This window comes from Phaenicophaeus curvirostris, chromosome 30, assembly GCF_032191515.1.
Source record: "Phaenicophaeus curvirostris isolate KB17595 chromosome 30, BPBGC_Pcur_1.0, whole genome shotgun sequence".
NCBI classification, from domain to species: Eukaryota; Metazoa; Chordata; class Aves; order Cuculiformes; family Cuculidae; genus Phaenicophaeus; species Phaenicophaeus curvirostris.
Genome location: NC_091421.1, coordinates 4,485,093 through 4,508,180, shown reverse-complemented (window position 1 = coordinate 4,508,180; position 23,088 = coordinate 4,485,093). Strand labels below are relative to the sequence as shown.

The 23,088-nt window shown below is 59.4% G+C and overlaps 3 protein-coding genes across 4 annotated transcripts in view; 2 read left to right on the top strand and 1 right to left on the bottom strand.

Moving 5' to 3' along the window:
- Positions 1–7,046, bottom strand: part of LOC138732396 (keratin, type II cytoskeletal 3-like) — a 50,171-nt gene extending 43,125 nt beyond the window's left edge. The window contains exon 1 of the mRNA XM_069879000.1: positions 7,041–7,046. The gene's annotated coding sequence lies outside the window, so the exon portion shown is untranslated. The remainder of the gene's footprint in view (positions 1–7,040) is intronic.
- On the top strand, positions 751–7,033 carry KRT18 (keratin 18). Its single transcript, XM_069879019.1, has 8 exons — positions 751–768; positions 805–1,046; positions 3,851–3,933; positions 4,500–4,656; positions 4,738–4,902; positions 5,802–5,927; positions 6,010–6,233; positions 6,890–7,033. Exons 2-8 carry the CDS (start codon positions 843–845, stop codon positions 7,002–7,004), a joined length of 1,074 nt encoding a protein of 357 aa, XP_069735120.1. The 5' UTR covers positions 751–768; positions 805–842; the 3' UTR covers positions 7,005–7,033.
- A 2,438-nt stretch (positions 7,047–9,484) lies between the features above and the next one.
- On the top strand, positions 9,485–22,800 carry EIF4B (eukaryotic translation initiation factor 4B). Of its 2 annotated transcripts, none has more exons than XM_069879003.1 (15): positions 9,485–9,564; positions 13,795–13,935; positions 14,627–14,835; positions 15,872–15,988; positions 16,599–16,653; positions 17,014–17,157; positions 17,555–17,665; positions 18,251–18,430; positions 18,526–18,760; positions 18,977–19,095; positions 19,201–19,414; positions 20,648–20,715; positions 20,976–21,063; positions 21,298–21,370; positions 22,615–22,800. In XM_069879003.1, the coding sequence occupies exons 1-15, from the start codon at positions 9,552–9,554 to the stop codon at positions 22,690–22,692; spliced, it is 1,845 nt and encodes a 614-aa protein (XP_069735104.1). In that variant the 5' UTR covers positions 9,485–9,551; the 3' UTR covers positions 22,693–22,800. The 2 variants fall into 2 exon arrangements, with proteins under 2 accessions (XP_069735104.1, XP_069735103.1); XM_069879002.1 differs by having other exon boundaries at positions 13,795–13,941.
- Positions 22,801–23,088: the final 288 nt, after the last annotated feature.

The window sequence follows — 23,088 nt, the reverse complement described above, 5'->3', positions numbered from 1 at the left end:
GACCCACTTGTCCTTCTGTCTGTCCACTCGTCCAGCCGTCTGTCCACTCGTCCAGCCGTCTGTCCATCCACCCACTCGTCCACCTACCTGTCCTTCTGTCCACTCACCTGTCCATCCATCTGCTCATTGACCCACTTGTCCTGTCTGTCCACTCGTCCACTCACCAGTCCTTCTGTCCACCTGTCTGTCCACTCGTCCACTCACCAGTCCTTCTGTCCACCTGTCTGTCCACCCATCCACTCATTGACCCACTTGTCTGTCTGTCCACTTGTCCACCCATCTCTCTTTCTGTCCATCCATCTACTCATTGACCCACTTGTCCTGTCCACTCCTCTCTCCTGCTGTCCACCTGTCTGTCCATCCATCCACTCGTCCACCCACCTCTCCTTCTGTCCACCTGTCTGTCCATCCATCCATTGATTGACCCACTTGTCCTTCTGTCCACCCATCCACTTGTCCACCCACCCGTCCTCCTGTCCACCCATCTGTCCATCCATCCCCTCGCCCACCCTCTCACCCTTCTCCCCTCCGACTCATCCAGGTCCTCCTGTCTGTCCGTCCGTCCGTCCAGCCCCATCGCCATCACCATGAGCGTGTCCCGCAGCAGCAGCCTGCGCTCCAGCTCCTACCGCTCCGGTGTCACCTCCAGCCTGGTCCCACCTCGGCGCTTGGTCACCCCGAGCAGCGCGGCCAGTGTCTACGCCGGGGCCGGGGGCTCAGGGTCCCGCGTCTCCGTCACCCGCTCCACCAGCTTCACCAGCTCCAGTGGTGGCTACGGAGGTGGCTACAGAAGTGGCTATGGAGGTGGCCACGGAGGTGGCTTTGGGGCCAGCAGCTTGGTGATGGGTTCTGGGGTGGTGGCCAACGAGAAGGAGACCATGCAGGACCTCAACGACCGCTTGGCCACCTACCTGGAGAAGGTGAGGAACTTGGAGCAGGAGAACCGGCGCCTGGAGGTTCAGATCCGGGAGTTCATGGCCAAGAAAGGACCCAGCACCCACGACTGGAGCCACTACTGGGACGTCATCGAAGAGCTGCAGGAGAAGGTGGGGTGGCCGTGGGGCATGGGGGGGTCCCCAAGGGTGGTGGAACCATAGGGAGGTGTCCCCGAGGTTGGTGGAACCATAGGGATGGGTTCCCCAAGGCTTGTGGCGCCATGGGTTGGGGCTCCCAAGGCTGGTGGCACCATAAAGGATGGTCCCCAAGAATGGTGGAACCATGGGTTGGTGTCCCCAAGGTTGGTGGCACCATAAAGGATGGTCCCCAAGGCTGGTGGAACTATGGGTTGGGGTCCCCAAGGCTGGAAGAACCATAGGGGGGTTCCCCAAGGCTGGTGGCACCACAGGGAGGTGTCCCCAAAGCTGGTGGCACCATGTGTTGGGGTCCCCAAGGCTGGTGGCACCATAGGGGGGTGTCCCCAGGGCTGGTGGAACCATAGGGGGGTGTCCCCAGGGCTGGTGGCACCCTAAAGGATGGTCCCCAAGGCTGGTGGCACCGTAGAGGTGGGTCCCCAAAGGTGGTGGCTCCCTGGGGTTAACCATTAACCCAGGGGGTGATGGGGCCACGTGGACTTTGCACCCCAGGAACCGGGGAAGGGGGGGGTCACCTGCTGGGGGGGCTTTGCTGGGGGTGGGGGAGGGACACAGCCAAGACCTCCAGGCCTGTGGCCACCAACGCCTTCCTTGGGCTACCAGACACGACCCCCCTGGGCTACAGCCCGAAGGGTCCCCCAAACCCACCCCACCCTCCTTTTGCCCCCCCTGCCCCCCCATCTTGCACCCCTCTCCCCCCCTTTTACCTCCCTGCTCCCCATCCTGCCCCCCCAAATCCATCCTGCCCCCCTTTCCCCCCCATCCTGTCCCCTTCACACTTTTACCCCCTATCTTGCACCCCTGGCCCCCCAAACTCATCCTGCCCCCCCTTTCCCCTCCCTTTTCCCCCTCAGGCCCCTGACCTTGCCCCCCTAAACCCATCCTGCCCCCCTTTCCCACCCTTTTACCCCCTCAGCCCCCCCATCTTGCACCCCAGAAATCCATCCTGCCCCCCTTGCCTCCCTTTTACCCCCCTGCCCCTTCATCCTGCCCCCCCAAACTCATCCTGCCCCCCTTTCCACCTCCTTCCCCCATCCCACCCCTTTTTAACCCCTTTCCTCCCCCTTTTACCCCCTCAGCCACCCCCGACTTGCCCCCCCAAACCCATCCTGCCCCCCCTTTCCCCCCTTTTTACCTTCCCATCCCCCCTCCTGCCCCCCTCCCTTCCCCTTCCCCCCCCGCCCCCCCAATCCATCTTGACCCCCCTTCCCCCCCCTCTTAACACCCCAACCCCCCCAACCTGCCCCCCCAAGCCCATCCTGCCCCCCCTTTCCCCCCTCCCCCCCCTCCGGCTGTTCCAGGGTGCGGTCCCCCCCCCCCCACCGCTGCCAGGTGGCACTGGGTGATGTGGGTGGAGCAGGGCGGGGGGGCCATGTCCGGATGTCCTTGTGTCCCTCTGTCCGGGTGTCCACGTGTCCCTCTGTCCGTACATCCAGGTGGCCATGAGTCTGTTTGTCCGTGTGTCCACATGTCTGGGTGTCCGTGTGTCCACGTGTCCGTGTGTCCACATGTCCATGTGTCTCTGTGTCCAGGTGTCCGTGTGTCCACATGCCCATGTATCCGTGTGCCCATGTTGTCACGTGTGTCCGTGTGTCCTATGTGTGGGTGTCCACGTGTCCATGTGTCCACGTGTCCGTGTGTCTGTACGTCTGGTGTCTGGGCATCCAGATGTCTAGGTGTCCATGTGTCCATATCTCCAGTTGTCCCTGCGTCCAGGTGTCCACATGTCCAGATCTCCCTGTGTCCCTGTGTCCATATGTCCAGGTGTCCCTGTGTCCATATGTCCAGGTGTCCATATGTTGAGGTGTCCCTGTGTCCATATGTTGAGGTGTCCCTGTGTCCATATGTCCAGGTGTCCATATGTTGAGGTGTCCCTGTGTCCAGGTGTCCCTGTGTCCAGGTGTCCACATGTCCAGGTGTCCACATGTCCTGGTGTCCAGGTGTCCCTGTGTCTCTCTGTCCAGATGCCCACATGCCCTGGTGTCCAGGTGTCCACATGTCCAGGTGTCCCTGTGTCCAGGTGTCCCTGTGTCCAGGTGTCCTTGTGTCCAGGTGTCCCTGTGTCCAGTTGTCCACATGTCCAGATCTCCCTGTGTCCCTGTGTCCATATGTCCAGGTGTCCATATGTTGAGGCGTCCCTGTGTCCACATGTCCAGGTGTCAATATGTCCAGGTGTCCCTGTGTCCAGGTGTCCACATGTCCTGGTGTCCAGGTGTCCCTGTGTCCAAGTGTTTATATGTCCAGGTGTCCCTATGTCCACATGTCCAGGTGTCCCTGTGTCTCTCTGTCCAGGTGCCCACATGCCCTGGTGTCCAGGTGTCCACATGTCCAGGTGTCCAGGTGTCCACATGTCCAGGTGTCCCTGTGTCCAGGTGTCCACATGTCCAGGTGTCCACATGTCCAGGTGTCCTTGTGTTCAGGTGTCCCCATGTCCAGGTGTCCATACATCCCAGTGTTCATATCTGTATGTCCATCTGTCCAGGTGTCCAAGTGTCCATGCGCCCATGTGTCTCTCTGTCCGTGTGTCCATATGTTCGTATATCTGGGTGTCCATGTTCCTGTATGTCCAGGTGTCCGTATGTCCAGATGTCCATGTGTCCTAGCATCCGCGTGTCCATGTGTCCACGTCTCCGTATGTCCAGCTATCCACATGTATGAATGTCCACGTGTCCATGTGTCCATCCATCCGTGTGTCCAGGTGCTCCCTGTGTCCACGTGTCCGTGTTTCCAGGTGTCCATGTGTCCGTGTCTCCCCCCAGATCTTTGATGCTACAGTGGAGAACGCTCGCACGGTGCTGCAGATGGACAACGCCCGGCTGGCGGCCGATGACTTCAGGGTCAAGTGAGGAGATGGAGATGGAGATGATGGAGATGGGATGGAGATGGGGATGGAGATGATGGAGATGGGGATGGAGATGGAGATTATGGAGATGGGATGGAGATGGGGATGGAGATGATGGAGATGATGGAGATGATGGAGATGATGGAGATGATGGAGATGGAGATGGAGATGATGGGGATGGGGATGGGGATGGGGATGGGGATGGAGATGGAGATGGAGATGGAGATGGAGATGGAGATGGAGAATAGGGATGGGGTTGGAGATGGGATAGGAGTGGGAATGAGGTGGGAATGGCTGGAGATGAGGTGAGGATGAGGTGGGAATGGGGATGAAGGTGAAAATGGGCATGGGATGGGGTAAGGTGGGATTGGGGCAGGTGGTGAGATTGGGAATGAAGTGGAAGTGGAGCTGAGGTGGGATGGTGGTGATGTTGGAGATGGAAACGGGAGCAGGAACAGGACAAGGCTGGGGCCAGGGCTGGGTTGGGGTGGGAATGGAGATGGGGCCAAGGACAAGGATGGGATCAGGGCTGGGTGGTGGCTGGAGAAGCTCCTCGCTGTCCCCAGGTACGAGGCGGAGCTGGCCATCCGCCTCTCGGTGGAGAACGACATCGTGGGGTTGCGCAAGGTCATCGATGACACCAACATGGCCCGGATGCAGCTGGAGGGGGAGATCGAGTCCCTCAAGGAGGAGCTCATCTTCATGAAGAAGAACCACGAGGAGGTAGAGATGGAGCTGAGGGAGAAGGGTCCCAGGGCCGGGGTGGGGACTCCTCGGTGACGCTGTCCCCTCGCTGCCCTCCAGGAGATGAAGAGCCTCCAGGCCCAGGTGTCCGACTCGGCCGTGACGGTGGAGGTGGACGCGCCCAAGTCCCAGGACCTGGCCAAGGTCATGGCTGAGATCCGGGCGCAGTACGACGCGCTGGCCCAGAAGAACCTGGAGGACCTGGAGAAGCAATGGGGGCGCCAGGTGGGTCCAGGTCTCCTCCAACCCGCAGCCCCAGGAGACCCCGTGGTCCCCAGGCAAGGGGGTTAATGCTCCACGGAGGTGTCATCTTCCTTGGGGAACACCAAACCAAGGTGGGAAGAGCCCCAGCTCCATGAGGTGGCCAACAGGAGGTCCTGAGATGAAGGAGAACCTTGATCCAGGGGGTTGGTCCCAGTCTGATAGGGGCGTTCTCCATGAGGGTGACTCAACCCAACGCTGTGGACACTCCCAGGAGACCCTAATCCCGTAGCAGACACCAAGCCTGGAGCGGGGACCTTCTCCAGGAGGGTCCTGGTGCAATATTAGGGACGTCCTCAAAAGGAAACCTACCCCCCAGTGACTCCAACTCCACAGTGAGGAACTTCTCCAAGGGGTTCCAACACTGAGGACATTCCTAGAAGACCCTTATCCCACAGTGGACACCAGGCCTGGAGTGGGAACCTTCTCCAAGGGGTTCCTGGTCCAACATCGGAGACGTTCCTAGGAGATCCCTATCCCATAGGGGACCCCAAGCCCCAGTGGGGACCTTCTCCAAGGGGTTCTTGGTCCAACATTGGAGACATTCCTAGGACATCCCTGTCCCATAAAGGACCCAAGCCCCAATGGGGATCTTCTCCAAGGGGTTCCTGGTCAAACATCAGAGACATTCCTAGGAAATCCCTGTCCCACAGAGGACTCCAAGGCCCAGTGGGGACCTTCTCCAAGGGGTTCCTGGTCCACCACAGGAGACATTCCTGCAGGACCCTTGTCCCATGTGGGACCCCGACCCTCGGGGTCAGCTCCTCCTGGGATGGTGCCACCCCTAGCTTCTCCTCCATGGGTTGGGGTGGCCGTGGTGGGCCAGGTGACCCCCCCAAACCCACATCCATGTGTCCCTCAAGATCACCGAGAGCACCATCGAGATCACGCAGAGCAGCAAGGACGTGGACACAGCCCGCAGCACCGTGGCTGACCTCCGCCGCTCCGTCCAGACCTTGGAGATCGACCTGGAGTCCCTTCGCAACCAGGTTGCTCCCTAAAAATCCCACCTCAGACCCAGCCCCACGGGGCCACTGGGTGGTGGTCTGAACCTTGGTGTGATGCCTGCAGAGAGCCGGCTTGGAGGCCAACCTGGTGGAGGTGGAGAACCGCTACGCCATGCAGGTGGAGCAGGTCAACGGGCTGATCCTGCAGAGCGAGGCGGAGCTGCTCCAGGTGCGCAACGAGCTCCAGCGCCAGGCCGAGGAGTATCAGGCGCTCCTCAACGTCAAGGGCAAGCTGGAGGCCGAGATCGCGACCTACCGGCAGCTCCTGGAGGGAGGAGAGGAGTTCAGGTAGAGTTCATCGTCCAGGATGGTCTTGGGATGAATTGGGATGGGATGGGATGGGATGGGATGGGATGGAGATGGGGATGGAGATGAAGATGAGATGGAGATGAAGATGAGATGGAGATGGAGATGAAGATGAGATGGAGATGAAGATGAGATGGAGATGAGATGAGATGGAGACGAGACGAGACGAGACGAGACGGAGGTTGGAAGACGGAGGTTGGAAGATGGAGGTTGGAAGATGGAGGATGGAAGATGGAGGATGGAGGATGGAGGATGGAGGATGGAGGATGGAGATGGGATGGGAAAGGGACTGTGGCGGCTTCCAGCCAGGATGAGACCTGGGGGCTGGGATGTCCTGGCTCCATCATCTAGGATGTCCTGGGGACACCAAAGGGGCAGTGGTGGTGTCCAAAAGGGATGAACCGCAAGTGCTGGGGTGTCCTGGTACCATCATCCAGGATCATCTTGGGATGGGAAGGGGACAGTGGCGGCTTCCAGTAGGGATGAGCCCCACGTGCTGGGACATCCAGGTCCCATCCTCCAGGATGTTCCAGCTCCATCACCTCTTTGTCCCTTGGGGTGACATTGAGAAGGGAGGGGGGGGGTGGGACAGATGTGGTGGAACCAGGTGAGGAGAGGACCTCACTCCCACCCCACAGCCTGCGAGACGCCCTGGAGAAGGAGACCACGTCCACCCTGCAGAGGAGCACACAGAGGATGGTGGACGGCAAGGTGGTGACAGAGACCAAGGAGGTGAAGGTGCGGAACTACTGAGGGGACAACCCAGACCCCTGGAAACCCGGAGGAGACCACCAAAGCCACCAATAAAACAGAAACATCCCACTTGGGGAGATGGAGATGATCCATCTGGTGTCTCCTGCTGCTGAGGGGTTGGGGACAACAGGGAGGGGCTCCAGGGGGAAACTGAGGCACGAGGGGTCAGCAGGAGAGGGGAGGTGGGATGGAGGATGGATAGAGGGATGGATGGAGGGAGGGATGGAAGATGGATGGATAGAGAGATGGGGACGGGGATTGGGACGGGGATGGGGACAGGGACGGGGACAGGGACGGGGACGGGGACGGGGATGGAGACGGGGATGGAGACGGGGGTGGAGACGGGGGTGGAGACGGGGGTGGAGATGGGGTGGAGATGTGGATGGAGATGGGGATGGAGATGGGGATGGGATGGAGATGAAGATGGGGATGGGGATGAGGATTGGGATGGAGGTGATGGAGATGGAGATGGGAATGGAGATGATGGGGATGGAGATGGGAATGGAGATGTGGATGGAGATGGAGATGGGGATGGAGATGGGGATGGGGATGGGGATGGAGATGGGGATAGGAATGGAGATGGGATGGAGATGGAGATGGGGATGGGGATGGGGATGGGGATGGGGATGGGGATGGGGATGGGGATGGAGATGGAGATGGGGATAGGAATGGAGATGGGATGGAGATGGAGATGGGGATGGGGATGAGGATTGGGATGGAGGTGATGGAGATGGGAATGGAGATGGGGATGGGGATGGAGATGGAGATGGGGATGGGGATAGAGGTGGAGATGGAGATGGAGATGGAGATGGAGATGGAGATGGAGATGGAGATGGGGTTGGAGATGGGGTTGGAGATGGGGATGGAGATAACACCAGCCAAGTGCTGACGGACAGACAGACAGATGCACTGGTGGATGGAGGGATGAGGTTGGGGGGCAGGGGAGGGGCAGAGGGACAGACTAGGGCAAGGGGGACAGACGGACAGGTCCCACCTGGACCTCAGCCCCACACCTGTGCCCCATGGCTGTGCCCCACGGCGGGTGTGCACACAGGGCGTGCGTTGCACGAGGATCACGGCCCCGGAACGGAGCGTGTGTTGCACGAGTGCAGGGAGGCGGGAAAGGGCCCGGCACAGGGGCACTGGCACACAGAGGGGGAGCCTTGCACGAGGGGCACAGGGCCTCGCACGGGGAGCTGGAGCCTTGCAGCAGGAGCTGGAGCCTTGCACAAGGGGCTGGTGCATTTCACAGGGAGATGGAGCCTTGCACAAGGGCCTGGAGCCTTGCACGAGGGGCTGGTGCATTGCACGGGTGGCTGGAGCCTTGCACAAGGGGATGGTGTATTGCACAAGGGGCTGGAGCCTTGCATGAGGGTCTGGTGCAATGCACGAGGTGCTGGAGCCTTGCACGGGGAGCTACTGCATTGCAAAGAGCCTGGTGCATTTCACAAGGAGCTGGAGCGCTGCACAAGTGGCTGGTGCATTGCACAAGGGGCTGGAGCCTTGCATGGGGAGCTGGAGCCTTGCACAAGGGGCTGGAGCCTTGCACAAGGCCTGGAGCCTTGCACGAGGGGCTGGTGCATTGCACAAGAGGCTGGAACTTTGCATGGGGGTCTGGTGCAATGCACGAGGTGCTGGAGCCTTGCATGGGGAGCTGGTGCATTTCACAGGGAGCTGGAGCGCTGCACAAGGGGCTGGTGCATTGCACAAAGGGTTGGAGCCTTGCACAGGCTTCTGGTGCCTTGCATAAGGTGCTAGTGCGTTGCACGGGGAGCTGGAACGTTGCACGGGGAGCTGGTGCATTGCACAAGGGGCTAGTGCATTGCACAAAGGGCCAGAGCCTTGCATCAGGAGCTGGAGCCTTGCACAAGAGGCTGGTGCATTTCACAGGGAGCTGGAGCCTTGCACAAGGGCCTGGTGGATTGCACAAGGAGCTGGAACCTTGCACGAGGGGCTGGAGCCTTGCATGAGGGGCTGGTGCATTGCACGAGGTGCTGGAGCCTTGCACGGGGAGCTGGTGCATTGCACAAGGGCCTGGTGCATTTCACAAGGAGGAGGTGCATTGCACAAGGGGCTGGAGCCTTGTAAAGGTACCGGAGCCTTGCACAAGTGGCTGGTGCATCGCATGAGGGGCTGGAGCCTTGCACAGGGAGCTGGAGCCTTGCACAAGGAGCTGGTGCATTTCACAAGGGGCTGGAGCTTTGCACAAGGGGCTGGTGCATTTCACCCGGAGCTGGTGCATTGCACAAGGGGCTGGTGCATTGCACAAGGGGCTGGTGCATTGCACAGGGTGCTGGAGCCTTGCACAAGGAGCTGGAGCCTTGCACGGGGAGCTGGGACCTTGCACAAGGAGCTGGGGCCTCCCCCTCCCGGTCCCGGTGCGGGCGGCGCCGCCAACCACAGAATCAGCCGCGGCCGCCGCGGGCCCCGCCCCTCCCGCCGGGGGGGGGGGGGGGGGGGGGGGGGGAGGAGGAGGAGGGGGCGGGGCCGCTCCTGGTCACGTGACGGCTCCATCCGGGTCCTTTGCCTTCTCTGCCTGCTCCCAATATGGCGGCCCCAGGTGAGCGCGGCGCGCGGGCGGCGTGGCCGGGCGGCCTCCGCGGGGCTTCACCGGGAACTAACCCCGCTAATTCTTCGTCCCGGTGCCGAGCCGGGCGCTGCTGGGCCCCGGGGGGGCGGGCGGAGGGGGCGGCGGGGGCGGAGGGGCCGGGCTGGGGCGGCGGCGAACCGGCCCCCCCCCCCCAACCCTTCACCTTCCTCCTCCTCATCCCTCCTCATCCTCCCATTGGCGGGAAAGCAGGGGTGGGGGGCGCCTCGGGGCAAACCAAGGGGGGTGGGGGGGGAGAAAATGAGGGGGGGAAGGTTGGGGGGGGGGAGAATGGAACCTTCGGGCGCGGCGCATGCGCGGGGCGGGGCCACGTGGGAGAGCGGGGAGCACGCGGCGGGGGGGGAGAGGGGAGGGGCTTCCGGTACCGGGAGGGGAGAGGGGAGGGGCTTCCGGTACCGGGAGGGGAGAGGGGAGGGGCTTCCGGTACCGGGAGGGGAGAGGGGAGGGGCTCCGGTACCGGGAGGGACTTCCGGTAACGGGGAGGGGCTTCCGGTATCGGGAGAGGAGAAGGGGCGGGGCTCCGGTACCGTGGGAGGAGGCTTCTGGGGCTCCGGTATCGGGGGCTTCTGTGGTTCTCCGGTACCGGAGGAAGGACTGGAAGCTCTCCGGTATTGGGGGGAGGGACTCAGGGCTCTGGTACCGGGGGCTCTCCGCTATCGGGGGGAGGGATTTGGGCTCCAGTACTGTGGGTTCTCTGGTACCGGGAGAGGAGGCTTGGGGGTGCGGTACCAGGGCTTCTCAGGACTCTCCGGTACCGGGGGAAGAGACTCACGGTTCCAGTACCAGTGGAAGAGACTTAGGATTCCGGTACTGGGGGCTCTCGGGGCTCTCCGGTACCGGGGGAAGAGACTCGGGGCTCTCCGGTACCGGGGGAAGAGACTCAGGGCTCCAGTACCAGTGGAAGAGACTCAGGATTCCGGTACTGGGGGCTCTCGGGGCTCTCTGGTACCGGGGGAAGAGACTTGGGGCTCTCCGGTACCGGGTCTCCTGGTGTCTCCAGTCCCGGGTGGGTCTGGGTGCTCCCACCCTGGGGGCCCCTGGATCTCCGGTACCGTTAGGCCAGGGCCTCGCAGCTCTGCTACTGATCCATTTTTCCCCCTTTTCACCCCAAATCCCCCTTTCTGGTTGGCGAACCCCCAGAGCGCAGCCTCCCCGCACCCCAAAATCCCTGAGGACCGAGCCACTCTCTTCCTTTCTCCATTTGGGGCCTGGCAAAGGATGGGGGAATGCCAAAAATGAGACTTTTCCCCCCCAAAAAAAAAGCGTTGGCTGAAGACGAGGGCTCGTGGCATCATCAGGAGCTGCTTTGCCCCCTGCCCGGGTTTCATGGATCCGGAGCGAAGCCAACCTGGTGGGTTTTGGAGGCCGACAGCCGCTCCAGAGCCGCTCCAGTTTCATTTGGGAAGCGGTGTCGATGCAGCAAGGAGGATAAAACCTTGGGAACGTTGGTTTCTGGCCAGAGAGCGCTTCTCCTTCGTTCTTGCCAGGCGGTCGCAGATCTCCTGGTGTTTTTATCCCACGCTGACGTCACCTTTGCATGAGTTTCCCTTCAGCGAGCCAAATCCGAATCGATGGCTTCTGGCTTTCCAGATAAATCGGAAAGCCTTGCTCCTCCAAAAACCAGTGGGGAAATGTGGAGGGTTTGGGGCTTCTCTCCGGAGGTCAGCGAGGCCACCGACGCTTGCTTTGGCTCCTCACCCTCCTGGATCCGGCGCTGGAAGGTGTCACCTCCCAAGGGCAGGAGGTTGGAGCTCTTCTTCCACTCCCCAACGGCTTTTCTGGGTGTCCAAAACCACTTTGTGGGCTCCGTGTCCCACCTGGAAGAGCTCCATCCCGCCTCCATCCGCGTCTGAGCTCCTTGGGGAGTGTTCCCAGCCGCTTGAAGCCGAGCCCGTGATGCCGTAGGAGTAGGAAACAGCTGGAGATGCAAGAAGATCCAGGGTTGCAAAGGTTTTCGGAGCGGGACTGAGGTCTCTGTGAGGAAGATCCATCAAGAGACCATGAGAGCAGCCACCAGGTGTCTCCTCATGGAGAGACCATCTGTCCCTCCATCCGTCCACCAGCGCGGTTCTGCTCCATTTGGCTTCACCAAACCCCACCGGAGTGGAGCTGTGGGATGAAGCGCGGCTAGAAGTCCGGAGTGGGCCTGGAGATTTAATGGAGAAGAGACGAGTCCTTGAGTTGGCTCAGGGAAATGGTGATGGGTGCCTAAGAACACGGCTAAAACTTCTATTGGGTTCCCTTTCCACCCTCATGGTTCTGTGCGTGGTCCAGATACAGCCTGGGCGGCTCCAAACGGAAAGTCTTGGTGGGGAAGGGGAGGATGGAAGCAGGATTGGATCCTGGATCAGTCCTAGGCTGAGCTTTTCTCTTCTGAGGGTCCTGGTGGATGTTGGGAATGAAGCTCTAGCACGAGCGTGGAGAACAGGAGCTCCCAGCATCGCTGGAGATGCTGAGATCAGGTTCTGGAGAGCAGGATGGCTCCATCTTCCCAGCACCCGGCTGGTTCTGTGCTGCCTTAAATCCCAGACTGGGACCAGTGGGGGAATCAGACCCAGAAAATGAAGATGTGGAGGTGCCAGGAAGCAGAATGAGGCCCCATCCCACACCTGGAGCCTCTTGCTTTTCTTTCTGGTGGTTCCAGCGATGCCAGTTTGGGGATTTCCACCTCAAACCCTTTGAAGCGTCGTTCGGTGAGCGATCCTGCTGCTTGCTGATCGCAGACGCTGAACGCGTGGCAGTTCCGTGTTCGTTAGGGCGGCTGAGCCGCTTCCCAGGTTCGTTATCGCGCTGCCCTTCGTTAGCGCTTATCCCTGTGAAGGCCGGCGCTCCCGCAGTTCGTTATTACCTCCTTCCTGATGATAAGAGCGCCCGTTTTCAAAGTTATCTCTTGGAGCGGCACCGAAACACCCTGCGGAGAAGGAGCCTGCGGCCTCAGGGGAGCCAAACTTCTGCTGCTGAGCTTGGAAATGGTGTTTTGGGGGTGAAGTTAGAGGTTTTGTAGGTGAAGTCGCGGGGTTTTTTGGTGGTGACGGTGCTGATTTTGCCAGTAAAGGTGCAGTTTTTGCAGCTAAAGGTGCCATCGGCCTCTGTTTTCAGCCGTCATCGCCGCAGGGTGGCAGCAGTTTGTTCCGCAAGGAAGAATAAACCCCTCTGAATTTTGCCAACTGCATCCTAACGCGCCGTCCTAAAAATAGCCTCGTTTCCTCAGCGCTCCCGGAGGCGTCGTGGCTTTCCGTAATGCCCGGCTCTGTCGGGAGATGGCGAGGCCTCCGCTGGCGGCGCTGGCGGAGCCAAAAAACTCCTGATCCACCAGGAGTCGAGAGATTGGTGAAGGTGTCAGCAAAGCTGGGTATATTCTGGCTCTGGAGGGCTCGTAGCGGCTCTGCTGTGGGTCCTGCTTGCGGCCTGGCTGGAAATCATAGAATCAGAATCACCAGGTTGGAAAAGATCCACTGGATCATCGAGTCCAACCATTCCCATCAATCACTAACCCATGTCCCTCAGCACCTCGTCCACCCGTCCCTTAAACCCCTCCAGGGAAGGGGACTCAACCCCCTCCCTGGGCAGCCTCTGCCACTGCCCAACGATCCTTTCCTTGAAAATTTTTTTCCTGATGTCCAGCCTGACCCTCCCCTGGTGGAGCTTGAGGCCATTCCCTCTCGTCCTGTCCCCTGTCCCTTGGGAGAAGAGCCCAGCTCCCTCCTCTCCACAACCTCCTCTCAGGGAGTTGCAGAGAGCAATGAGGTCTCCCTTCAGCCTCCTCTTCTCCAGGCTAAACCCCCCCCAGCTCTCTCAGCCGCTCCTCTTCTTCTCCAGCCCCTTCTCCAGCTCCGTTCTCTTCTCTGGACTCGCTCCAGAGCCTCAACATCCTTCTTGTGGGGAGGGCCCACAACTGACCCCAGGATTCGAGGAGCGGTCTCCCCAGTGCTGAGTACAGAGTGGTTTCTCCCTCAAAATCGAGTGGTTTGTGGGGACGGCTGCTCCCCAGCCCGTGCGGCGTGAGCGATGGGAGCCTGGATTCTCGTCTGCGCCAAATTCAGACTGTTCTCTCTCAGAAAATAGAAAAAAACCTGGGATGGGGTGGCCAGGGCCTGCATCTTGATGGCCTGGACTGCTCCTCCTGCGTCCAGCTCCGAGGCCAGGGCTGTTCCTCACGCTGTTTTCTCTCTCTCTCTGCAGCGGCAGCAGCCAAGAAGAAGAACAAGAAAGGGAAGACCCTGACCCTGACGGATTTCCTGGCGGAGGACGGCGGTGGCGGAGGGGGCCCGACCTATATTCCCAAACCTGTCAGCTGGGCGGACGAGACGGATGACCTGGAAGGTGACGGTATGGCCGCTGCTCAGCTCCAGGCTGGCACCGGACCCAAAAAAGCAACTTTTTCACATTAAAACTACCTATCCCGGACGTCTCTCCGCTTCTGGGCTTTGCGGGATGTGGGGGCAGGTTCTTTGTGGATAGATCCATCCTTTCCTCGGGGGGAAAAAACTGAGAGGGAAGTGTTAAAAGCCGCTCTGCCTGTGCCCTTGCACAGCCGGTGACCCACAGTGACGTGCCCAGACGTTGCAAAATGTCCCGGCGGTTCCTTTTCTGGGACGTAATTAAACCCTGGAAGCAAAACAAGTTCCTTTTTACGATTGAGACTCGCGGTCTGGCGCAGGGGAGGGAGATTTGTGCCCCCGCCGGGAGCGGCGATGGGATAAAACCTTCTTTGTTGGTGTAACCGGAGCAGAGAAAGCAGAGGGTGGGTGGAGGAGAGAAAACATTCATTGCGAGCCGTGGTGTTTTTCCATGAGGTGGGCAGGGAATTAATCCTGGGAGGGCCTAACGCTTTTAATAAACAGGTCGCTGAGCTGAGTGGCAGCTCTCCCTTCCCGTTTTAGCCGGCCTGGGTTCCTCCTTGGGGATGCTGGGGGGCAGATTCTTCCCTGTTGGATGGATTTCAGGGCTTTGAGGTGGGAAAGGCTGGTGGAGTGGCAGGTTTTGAGGTGATTTGGTGGGTTTCTCTGTGTAGTTTCCACCACTTGGCACAGTAACGATGACGACGTGTACCGGGCCCCTCCGATCGACCGCTCTCTCCTGCCCACGGCCCCGCGGGCTGCCCGGGAACCCAACATCGACAGAAGCCGCCTTCCAAAATCCCCTCCTTACACCGCTTTCCTGGGAAACCTGCCCTACGACGTGACGGAAGAATCCATCAAGGATTTCTTTAGAGGACTCAACGTGAGTAATGGCTCAAAGCGTGGCCAGGGCGGTGCTAAGGGGAAAACGTGGGTCACAAAGCCCGTGGGTTTGGACTCCATGATCCCCGTTTGAGCTCTGGTGGCTCTGCCTGGTGATTACTGCTCTGCTGTGGCTGGATGAGGAGCTCGCTGACCCATCAGTCACAGGCAAAACAGTCTCAACTTGTGGAAAACTCAGTTTATTACCAATTAAAATAGACTTAGAATCGCTGTTCCCTGCTGTTCCCTGCTCCAGCACCACCTCCTCCTCGGAAATTCACATTCCCTTTGCTGTTTCTCTCTTTTTTCCACCATCCTCTGCTCCTCGTTTGGCATTTTCTGCCCTTTCTGAAATACAATTTCACATCAGCACTGCAGGCTTTGCTGATGGATTCTGCTTTGGCCTCTGAGTCTGGCCTCTCCGGGTGTTTCCCAGCCCGAGCTTCTTCAGGATCCGTCCTTCCCTGTGGCCGAGAGCCAGAGATGCTCTCAGGAAGGCTGTGACTACAATATTATTTATTCCCAACAACAATATTATTTATTCCCAACAACAATATTAGTCCCAGTTTGAGCAGGTTTGGTGCCCTCGGGTTATTCCAGGAGGAGAGAGGGAATCCCAAGCTCTCAGCATCCAAGCTTGGGATGAGCTCTGGAAGCAGGTTGGATGCAGGGAGGCACAAAACGCCCACGGCTGTGAGGTTGGAGTCATTTTTGGGACCCAGAGCGGCTTTGCCTGCGGAGCAGAGCTCTCCTGGCCCTTCCCAGCCATTCCTGCTTCTGCTCCTGGAGATCCGCAGCTGGAAACCTCTCACCAGTGCCAAATTCTTCTAAAAAGCCTTAGTGACACTTCTAGTGGGCACCTGTTGTGTGTTTGAGCAGGGAGTTGACCCTCGCTCCTGCTTGCTCATCGTTAAGAGGATTTAATCAGTCTCAGGAGAAAGAAGTTGTGCATTCTGGGATACTTTGAACCTTTGTCTGTCCTGTTAACATCGGGGAGCGAGGATTTTACTGAGCTCTTTCCTCTCTTCTGACTGCAGATCAGCGCCGTGCGTTTGCCGCGGGAGCCCACCAATCCCGAGAGGTTGAAAGGATTTGGCTACGCTGAGTTTGAGGACATAGACTCCTTGTTCCAGGCCCTGAGCCTCAATGAGGAGGTGAGTCCGAGCCCCTGAACAGCCCCCGTTGGATCAGGCACCTTCCCGAGCAGCCCTGGATGGTAAAAATCATGGAATCGTTAAGATCGGAAAAGCCCTCAAAGCTCATCCAGCCCAACCCCACAGTGCTGACCAAACCATGTCCCCAAGTGCCACGGCCACACGGTTTTATGATCCCCTCCAGGAATTGTGACTCTGCCAGGGCCCAACAGCCCTTTCCGTGAAGAAATTCTTCCCAATATCCAATCTAAACCTTCTCTGGCTCAACTCGAGGCCATTTCCTCCCATCCCACCCCTTGTTCCTTGGGAACAGAGCCTGACCCTGCCTGGCTCCAGCATTTCCAGGAGTTGCAGGGAGCGATGAGGTCTCCCCTCAGCCTCCTCTTCTCCAGACCAAACCCTCCCAACTCCTTCAGTCGCTCCCACAACCTCTGGGCTCTGTTCCCTTTCTCCAAACACGCTCCAGCCCCTCGATGTCTCTTTTGGAGCGAGGGGCCCAAAACTAAACTCAGGTACAGGCCTCCTGCTCCGTGCTCCGACATCATCCCAGGATCAGCTCTTCTCGCCCCTCTGCGCGTCCTCGAGGCTGATTTCTCGCTGTTGTTTTCAGTCTCTAGGAAACAGAAGGATACGAGTGGATGTTGCTGATCAAGCTCAGGATAAAGGCGAGTATCCTGCCGGCTCCTGCTCTTCCCTCCACGTTTCCCGTTTCGGCAGCCGCATCTTGTGCCGGGTCGGTGATCAGCCTGGCTGGGAAGGGACAAAAATCCCTCTTGGCTGGATCGGAGCTCTGCTCCGGGGCCTGGGCACGAGCCTGGCTCCCGCCTGCATTCCTGTTTTGCCTTTGGCACTTCTCTAATGATGTGGTGGTGGTTCCTCCCACGCCCCCTGCGCTCCGTGTCCTGCTAATTGCCGCTGCCGAGGGCTTTTTGCAGCGTTGGAGGAGGCTGGGCTGGGCTCGGTTCGCTGCCCACAGCTGCTCCTCGTCCCTACGAACTGAAATTTGCTTCTTTTTCCCCATGCAGATCGGGACGATCGCTGCTTTGGCAGGGATCGGGATCGCTACCGTGACTCCGAGAGGTTCGACAGCGACTGGAGGGCCCGACCTGCCACCACCGAGAGCTTCGACGATTACCCGCCCCGCCGGGGCGACGACAGCTTCGGAGACAGTGAGTTGGCTGAAAATTCCTCTTCCTTCTGTTCCTGGCTGGGCTGAGGGGATCTGAACGAGCCGGAAGGAGTCGGGTTGTCCCTTTCCTGTGGGACTTGCTGGTCTGTAACCCAGAGCCACACCTGCTGCATCTTTCCATCCATCTTTTCCTGTTGTTACCCCTGAAAATCAGTGTTATTTGGACATCCAGATGCATTTTGTTCGTGATCGGGTGCTGACCCGGAGCTCATTCCCCACCAGGATTGCTGTCAGGGCTCAGCACCGTCACCCAGCACCGGGATTTTCCTGTTTCCTTGAGATTTATGACTCTTATTGCAGGTTTTTGTCACTCCTGCCACCTTCCTGGTTGCTCGGAGCCACCTGGCTCACGCTTCTCCCCCTTCTCCCACCTCCAGGGTATCGGGATCGCTACGACGATCGGTATCGTGATGGGCCGCGCAGGGATATGGACCGCGGCTTTGGGAGCAGGGATCGCTACGATGATCGCAGCAGGGACTACGACCGAGGTGAGCTGTTCCCAACGGATTAGGAGAGGGAGACTCTGCCGTGGCCATCCCTCCGTAACTGGGAAATGGTGCAGAAGAGGAGCTGTTGCTCTTCTCTCCAGGCAGCTTTAGAATCGTAGAATCACTAGGTTGGAAGACACCCACCAGATCATCGAGTCCAACCATTCCCATCAATCACTAACCCATGTCCCTCAGCACCTCGTCCACCCGTCCCTTAAACCCCTCCAGGGAAGGGGACTCAACCGCCTCCCTGGGCAGCCTCTGCCACGGCCCAATGACCCTTTCCATGAAATATTTTTTCCTGAAGTTCAGCCTAAACCTCCCCTGGTGGAGCTTGAGGTCATTCCCTCTCGTCCTGTCCCCTGTCCCTTGGGAGAAGAGCCCAGCTCCCTCCTCTCCACAACCTCCTCTCAGGGAGTTGCAGAGAGCAATGAGGTCTCCCCTCAGCCTCCTCTTCTCCAGGCTAAACACCCCCAGCTCTCCTTGGCTTTCCCAGCCACTGGGCCTTCCCGAGGGCCTCCTGCTCTGTGCCCCGGCCTGGGAAGGATTGAGACTCACCGGGAACGGTGTCTTTTTCTCCCGCAGGTTACGATTCCAGGATAGGCAGTGGCAGGAGGGCCTTTGGCAGTGGATATCGCCGGGATGACGACTACCGAGGGGGCAGTGACCGCTACGATGACCGCTATGACCGGCGGGATGACCGCATGGATAGGTGGAACTCACGGGATGATTACGGCCGGGATGATTTCCGCCGTGAGGACAGAGGTAACGGCTTCCTTGGGGGTTTCTGACTCCGGCTTGACTGGGAGCGGCTCGGGGTGGGATTTGGCTTCACTCCTCACATCTTGGCCCCTTCCCAGGTCCCACTCAGAGGCCGAAGCTGAACCTGAAGCCTCGGAGTGCGCCCAAGGAGGAGGAGACCTCGGTGGCCCCCGCGCCCCAGTCCAGCCGGGCCGCTTCCATCTTCGGAGAGGCCAAACCCGTGGACACGGCCGCCAGGGAGCGGGAGGTGGAAGAGCGGCTACAGAAGGAGCAGGAGAAGCTGCAGCGCCAGCTGGAGGATGATAAGAGGATAGAAAGACGACCCCGAGAGAGGTGAGAAGGCCGGAGTGGCCGCGGGGCAGGCACTTAGAACCTGTGAGGTGCCCCTGGGCTGGCCTGAGGAGCACGGAGTTGCTCCTACGGTGGGCTTCTCTTTCCCTTGGTCTTTCCTCGTGCCCAGCGCTCCTTGGGAGGCTCTAAACCCGCTCACTAATCCGCTTCCCGTGGCTGGGGAGCCCCCGGCTCAGCCCTCTTTCCCCTCCGGCGCAGGCATCCCAGCTGGCGAAGCGAGGAGAACCAGGAGCGGTCGCGAACGGGGAGCGAATCCTCGCAGAGCGGCAACTCCGGGCCCCCTGGCACCTCTGTGGGAACCGGCCCAACAGGCAGGAGTGAGTAGAAAGCCGAGTGGCCCCAAGCTGGGCCCTCTAGTCACTTGTCACCCTTCCTGTGACCTTAATCTGTGGCCTTGCATGTGTTTTGTGCCCCTCCTGCAGCCACACGAAGGCGGGAGAGCGAGAAGTCTTTAGAGAACGAAACATTCACCAAGGAGGATGATTCCCCATCTCCCACATCCAAGCTGAAGGAGGAGAAGCAGCCGCTGAAGGTGATGCCTGCGCCGCCGCCCAAGGAGAACGCGTGGGTGAAGCGAAGCAGCAACCCCCCTGCCCGCTCCCAGAGCTCGGATTCGGAGCAGCACTCTCCTACCAGGTCAGTGCTGCAGGGAGACGCGTCCTGGGCCTTGATCCTCAAGATTTCTCCAGTGCCAGGAGCTTCTGGTCCCTCCAGATGTTCCTGTGGCCCAAGGATCACGGAATCCTGGAATGGTTTGGGTTGGAAGGGCCCGCAAAGCTCATCAAGGTCCAACCAGGGACACCTCCCACTGGATCAGGGGCTCTAAGCCCCGTCCAACCTGGCCTTGGACACCTCCAGGGATGGGGCAGCCACCACTGCTCTGGGGAACCTGAGCCAGGGCCTCCCCACCCTCACAGGAACCCATTTCTTCCTTAGATCTCATCACAATCTCGCCTCTTCCAGCTGAAAACTGTTCCCCCTTATCCTGTCCCTGATTAAGAGCCCCTCCCCAGCTTTCCTGCAGCCCCTTTTCCTACTGGAAGGATCCAGTCTCCCCAGACAGGGCCCAGCTCTCGCACTCCACACTGTTAGGGTCTTCCCAAGGTCTTGAACGGCCTGAGGTTGAACAAGGCCAAATGCCGGGTCCTGCACTTGGGGCACAACAACCCTGAGCAGCTCCAGACTAGGAGAAGTCTGGCTGGAAACTGCCTGGAGGAGAAGGACCTGGGGGGGTTGGTTGAACAGGAGCCAGCAGGGGCCCAGGGGGCCAAGAAGGCCAAGGGCATCTTGGCTTGGATCAGACCCGGCGTGGCCAGCAGGGCCAGGGAGGTTCTTCTCCCTCTGGCCTCGGCCCTGGGGAGACCGCTCCTCAAATCCTGGGGTCAGTTCTGGGCCCTCAGCACAAGAAGGATGTTGAGGCTCTGGAGCAAGTCCAGAGAAGGGAGTGGAGGTGGAGAACAAGTTTTATGAGGAGCGGCTGAGAGAGCTGGGGGGGTTTAGGCTGGAGAAGAGGAGGCTGAGGGGAGACCTCATTGCTCTCTGCAACTCCCTGAGAGGAGGTTGTGGAGAGGAGGGAGCTGGGCTCTTCTCCCAAGGGACAGGACGAGAGGGAATGGCCTCAAGCTCCACCAGGGGAGGTTCAGGCTGGACATCAGGAAGAAATTTTTCATGGAAAGGGTCACTGGGCCCTGGCAGAGGCTGCCCAGGGAGGGGGTTGAGTCCCCTTCCGTGGAGGGGTTTAAGGGCCGGGTGGACGAGGTGCTGAGGGACACGGGTTAGTGATTGATGGGAATGGTTGGACTCGATGATCCGGTGGGTCCTTTCCAACCTGGTGATTCTATGATTCCCTGTCCATCTTTCTCCCCGCAGTGGCAGCCAGACGGCCCCGAGCCTGCCCGTGGAGGACGGCACGCCCCCGAAGAACACCCACCGGAAAGGTGAGACCGACGAAGCTCCTGGGAGCAGCGAGTTTTCACCTCCAGGCTCTGCAAACCCAGCTCCAAACACCATCCCCGTGGTGGGAAACGGTCACGGAGCCTGGCGATGGGGCGAAGCGGAAGCACCGGGCAATTTGGGGTGAAGGAAAGCCATGATCTTGGACAATCTCCGATCACCTCCTGATTCTGGAGGGTGGTGGGGGTGTGTCTGGGCTCCGTGTTGTCAGGCCCAGGAGGTGACAACCTCTCTTTTCCTCCAGGAGATGAGAATAAACCCGATGGGGGACGGGACAGCGGATCCAAGGTCCGAAGCGGGAGCTCCAGCCGTGGCCCGGGAGATTCAGATAGGTGGGTGGCTCTGAGCTTTGCCGGAGAAGCCGGGATGTTCTTCTAGCTTGGAATCGGGGCCTGCCCTCCTTCCTGGTGCTGTGGAGTCAGGATAAGATTTAAGCTTGTGCTTCAAACCCCAGTTCCCTCCTCACCCTCATCTCCTGCCCATCAGGGTGGGTGTCTTCCCGCTCTGGCTCTCCGGAAGCTGCTGGACGCTGGCACCCGGAGCTGAGCGGCTTTTGATTCTTGCAGGAAAGAGAGCCGGAAGGATCACGACTCACGACCTGCGCCTGAGCCAAAGAAACTCGATGAGAACCCCCCTTCCGTAAGCCGTGTCCCTGGGGAGCTCCGGGTGTTTGGGGGGGCGTGCCGAGAACCGGACCCAGCAGGGCTGGGATACCCCAGGGCGGGTGTTTCTCCCTCAAATCATGGATTTTTCTATCTAGTTGGGGTTGGGGTTGGTTGGTTTTCTCCACCTGATGATGAGGGAGTCGCTCCTTAACTCCCTCCCGTATGCCGAGGCGCCGGGTGTTTGAGGTGAGGGCTGAGAGCCGGATCCAGCTTGGCCAGGAGACCCCGAGGCGGGTGGTTCTCTCTCAAATCTGGGATGACACCAAGCTGAGTGGGACAGTTGTCACACCATAAGGATGAGATGTCACCCAGAGGGACAGGATGTCATCTGGAGGGACCTGGAAGGGCTGGAGAAGTGGGGCTGGGAGAACCTCATGAGGTTCAACCAACCCAAGGGCAAGGTCCTACACTTGGGTCGGAGCAATCCCCAGTTCCAAAGGATGGGGGATGATGGGATGGAGAGCAGCCCTGAGGAGAAGGACTTGGGGTGTGTGGGGATGAGAAGCTCGACATGAGCCAAAAATGTGACCTCGTAGCCCAGAAACCAACCATGTCCTGGGCTGCATCCAAAGCAGCGTGACCAGCAGGAAGGGAGGGGATTCTGCCCCTCTGATCCTTTCTGGTGAGACCCACCTGGAGGATTGTGTCCAGTTCTGGAATCCTCAACATAAGAAGGAGATGGAGCTGTTGGAACAGGCCCAGAGGAGGCAACAAGGATGATGAGAGGCCTGGAGCCCCTTCCATACGAGGACAGGCTGAGAGAGTTGGGGTTGTTCAGCCTGGAGAAGAGAAGGCTCTGAGGAGGTCTTGCAGAGACCTTCCAGTACCTGAAGGGGCTCCAAGAAAGCTGGGGAGGGGCTGTTCATAAAGACTTGGAGTGATAGGACAAGGAGAAATGGAGATAAACTGGAGAGGGGCAGATGTAGGCTTGATATAAGGAGGAATTTCTTCACCATGAGAGTGGTGAGACACTGGAAGAGGTTGCCCAGAGCAGTGGTGGCTGCCCCATCCCTGGAGGTGTTCAAGGCCAGGTTGGATGGGGCTTGGAGACCCTGATCCAGTGGGAGGTGTCCCCATGTCAGGATTTGGAGCTGGATGATCTTTAAGGTCCCTTCCAACCCAAACTGTTCTATGATTTGGAGGACATCTGGTTGTGTTTCTCCACCTACTGAGGAGCACAAAGACCCTCCGAACCCTAACTCGCTGCTTCCCCCGCAGTTCAGCCACGCCAGCAAGTACGCTGCGCTCTCCGTTGACGGCGAAGACGACGGCGACGACGAAGAAGGCGCCGAATAAAACCCCTCCTGGCGCCGTCGCCCAGCCGCCACCTTGGGATCAGTTGGGAGATGTCCAAACCAAACCTCTCTATCCAGCCGAGACAGAAATAAATCCTAAAACTCCGCACCACCCTCTCCTAGAGACCCTTCTTAAACGTTTCTCGAGCCGAACTAAACCGCGGCGTTTACCAAAAAAAAAAATAACCCCACCGAAGTGAGTTTTCTTGGTGCCGCTGGTGGGTTGGAGAAGCCAGAGGGGGTTTTTTCCTCAAGGAGAACCACGTTCCCGGCTTGGCCAAGAGCCTCCTCTGAGCTAAACTGGAGGAATTGTGGGATAAAGTGGAGGAATTCTGGCCTGAACCAGAGGAATTCTAGGTTAACCGGAGGAATTCCGAGCTAAACCAGAGGAATTCTA